The sequence below is a fragment of the Perkinsus marinus genome (genome assembly GCF_000006405.1).
Source record: "Perkinsus marinus ATCC 50983 genomic scaffold scf_1104296928266, whole genome shotgun sequence".
Taxonomy (NCBI): Eukaryota; Perkinsozoa; order Perkinsida; family Perkinsidae; genus Perkinsus; species Perkinsus marinus.
In genome coordinates, this window is record NW_003216874.1 from 44,132 (window position 1) to 47,200 (window position 3,069).

At 33.5% G+C, this 3,069-nt stretch overlaps 1 protein-coding gene across 1 annotated transcript in view; it reads left to right on the forward strand.

The window, feature by feature from the left end:
* Pmar_PMAR015182 (hypothetical protein) overlaps positions 1-3,069 on the forward strand; it is a gene marked incomplete at both ends in the record, with an annotated part of 6,119 nt that overhangs the window by 2,127 nt on the left and 923 nt on the right. Inside the window, 3 exons of the mRNA XM_002788350.1 lie at positions 1,323-1,369; positions 1,417-1,490; positions 1,801-1,882. Of these exons, the coding sequence (XP_002788396.1) occupies positions 1,323-1,369; positions 1,417-1,490; positions 1,801-1,882 (203 nt within the window). The remainder of the gene's footprint in view (positions 1-1,322; positions 1,370-1,416; positions 1,491-1,800; positions 1,883-3,069) is intronic.

Below are 3,069 nucleotides of genomic sequence, written 5' to 3' on the forward strand. Positions count from 1 at the left end.
GAGGAGAATATTCACATGGTCATCAACTACATGTGTTGGTGATGATGACAATACGAAAATTCTGGAGGAATTTTTTTTTGAATATTAATAGTGTTCGAGGAGTATATGTTCGCTTTCCTCAGAAGTTTACACATGAAATTTCCAGAGATCAATTAGAATTTCCTCCCAGAATTTTTATATTGTCATCATCACCAACACATGTAGTAGTTGACCATGTATATGTTTTCCTCAGTAGAGCTCAGGAGTTTACAGAAACCAATGAAAATTTTCCCAAAAAATTTCCTCAGAATTTTTTTGTTGTTATCAACACATCTGCGTGTCTTCTCACACTGGATGAATTTTGGAAGCATTAAATTCCCTTAGGTGTTTCAGTGGACCTCATTTGGACCTGTTTTGTATCTTTTGGAATCTTTCTGGAGGGAACCTCATCTGTATGTGTCGTGGTTGGATAATTATCATTGGAGTTTGAAAACTCGTTTTACGCGATGATATTCGCGGTGATATGCAGTAGTCGTGAAATATATTTTTTTTCACTAGTGTTTTTCATATCACTAGGGTGGTGAAACTATAATAAGAAGAATTTCGCGGAAAACGTTTTAAGTGTTTTACGCGAAATGTGACGATTTGTCCGGTGTAAATCGCGAAGTATTTTGAATCCACTTCATATCGCGTTTTTCACATGGAGTATTACGCCACTTCACGTAAAACGGGTGAAACTCCAATATATTTTACGACGACATAATCGTGCGTGAAAAATTCACATTATCGTATTGCTTCTACGATTCTAATAATATAATCCATACTTCAATTCCTCATGCAATATCTTGTATTAATACTTTCATTTTACGACTGCACTATAATCGTGCGTGAAAAATTCACATTATCGTATTGCTTGTACGATTCTAATAATATAATCCCCACTTCAATTGCCCATAAAATGTCTTCTATTATATTTTACAGCTACATAATCGTGCGTGAAAAATTCACATAACAATTCTCAATAATATAACTCCTCGTAAAAATATTTCTTGTTATTTTCAGGGATTGCTTTTTTTCTTTTTCCTCTTTTTATGAGTTCGGATGATGAACTTGAGAGCTCATCTATTCACGGCGTTGAGGAAATGCAAGATGGATCAAGTGAAGCAAGTGGAGCGATGGACGACGACATAATCGTTGGTGAACAAATCGCGCAGGAAATGAGATTTGGAATTAATAATAATTGGTATCCCGGATTCAGACCACCGAGAATGTAATAATAATTTTGTGGCGCGCGGTAAAATTGGTTTGAAAATCTTCGCTGTGCGTAAAGATATCTTTTTTAGATTCTCATCATCACCAATAAACGGCAATCGAATAATTTGTGCAACTGGTAGGTTTAGGGGAATTTTTTCGATTTTTTCCGGAAAATTTTTTCAGGAATTTTGGATACGAGTGGATCGGTTATCAAGGCTAAAGAGGATAAGGAGTATAACTTGGGTTGGCTGGCAGATGTAATCGTCACGAAATTATTACGGAAAAAATGAAAATTGGTGTTATTTTTGCTGGGAAAAATTCGATTTTTTCAATAATTTCCGTAAGAAAAATCTCATTGGAGTTTCACCTCCCTAGTGATATGAAAAACACTAGGGAAAAATATATTTTACGACTACTGCATATCACCGGAAATATCGCGTTTTTCACTTCATGTAAAACGGGTGAAACTGCATTAATTTTCTGATTTTTTTAAATAAAATTTCCAAAAAAATATGAAATATGATGTATATTTTTGCAAATTTTTGATACTTTTTTCGTTTTTTTCAGGTGAATACTTCTTTACCATCGCTGAAAGGAGACCTGCTAGTACCTGGTGCAAAAGATCGAACGAGCCAACCGAAAGAGCATCGTAATAATAATTTTGTGGCGCGCGGGAAAAATATAATTTTGTTTTACATGGATATTTATGTGAGAGTTTTTCTCCTCATTTTTCGAAAAATTTGGAATTTTTTTCGGAAAAAAATGGTGGTTTTTGGGATTAGGAGAAAATTTTTGAGTTTTCGAAAAGTGAGAATTTTTGGGGAAAATCTTGTGTAAAAATATTAGGGAATTTCGGTTTTTTCCAGATATTTAGGATATATTTTTGAGTTTATACTGAGGAAGGGATTTTTTTGGAAAATTTTTATCTTTTTTTTTCTGGATCGGATTTCAACACTAAAAATTTTCCGGAAAATATGTGGGGAAATTTTCGTGGATTTTTTCGGACGATTGTTGTTTGTGTAGTGATGCGGGTATGGCAAGATGGTAAGATGAACGTAGTTGTTCCGAAGAATGAAGTAAAGCCGATGCGAATATTTTTGGATAATTCTGCATGGGTGATATCAACTAGTGGGAAAGACCCGTAAGTAGTATGAATTTTTTGGGAAAATAATTTCGTAAAAACGTGATTTTTGTGAGAAAATTTAGGAAAATTTTATTGGTTTCTGTAGATTTCGTATGATAACTGCTGAGGAAAGCGAAAATATTTTCCTCTAACGCTCGGTATTCATAAAGTCATATAAATGAAAAAAATTCGAGATGAAGTTTTCAAAACGGAGAAATAATAAGAAAGTTTTTAATATTTTCAGAATTTGTATATTTTCGCGTGAAAATTGATTTTCGGTTTCCTGACTGCGTTTTTGTTTGTAGTTGGTGAAATTTATAAATTCGGAAATAGAGACTACTTGAAAATTGGGTGAAATTTGTACATACTATGAATATAATGGAGTTTCACCACCCTAGTGATATGAAAAACAGTAGTGAAAAAAATATTTCACGACTACTGCATATCACCGCGAATATCATCGCGTTTTTCACTTCACGTTAAACGGGTTTCGAAACTGCAATATGTGGATTTTATACATATTTCGAATAATAACTTCACACAAACATGATTTTCGTATGAGTTTGTTTTAGTATGCATATCAGTACTAGGCTGTTCACCTCGAAGCTGCTGAATTCACTGCATTGGAAGGAAAAAAATTATAGGAAAAAATAATTTCCGAATTTTTTTTGTGAAAAAATGTCGGATTTAATTTGCACGCATGCGCAAAGATA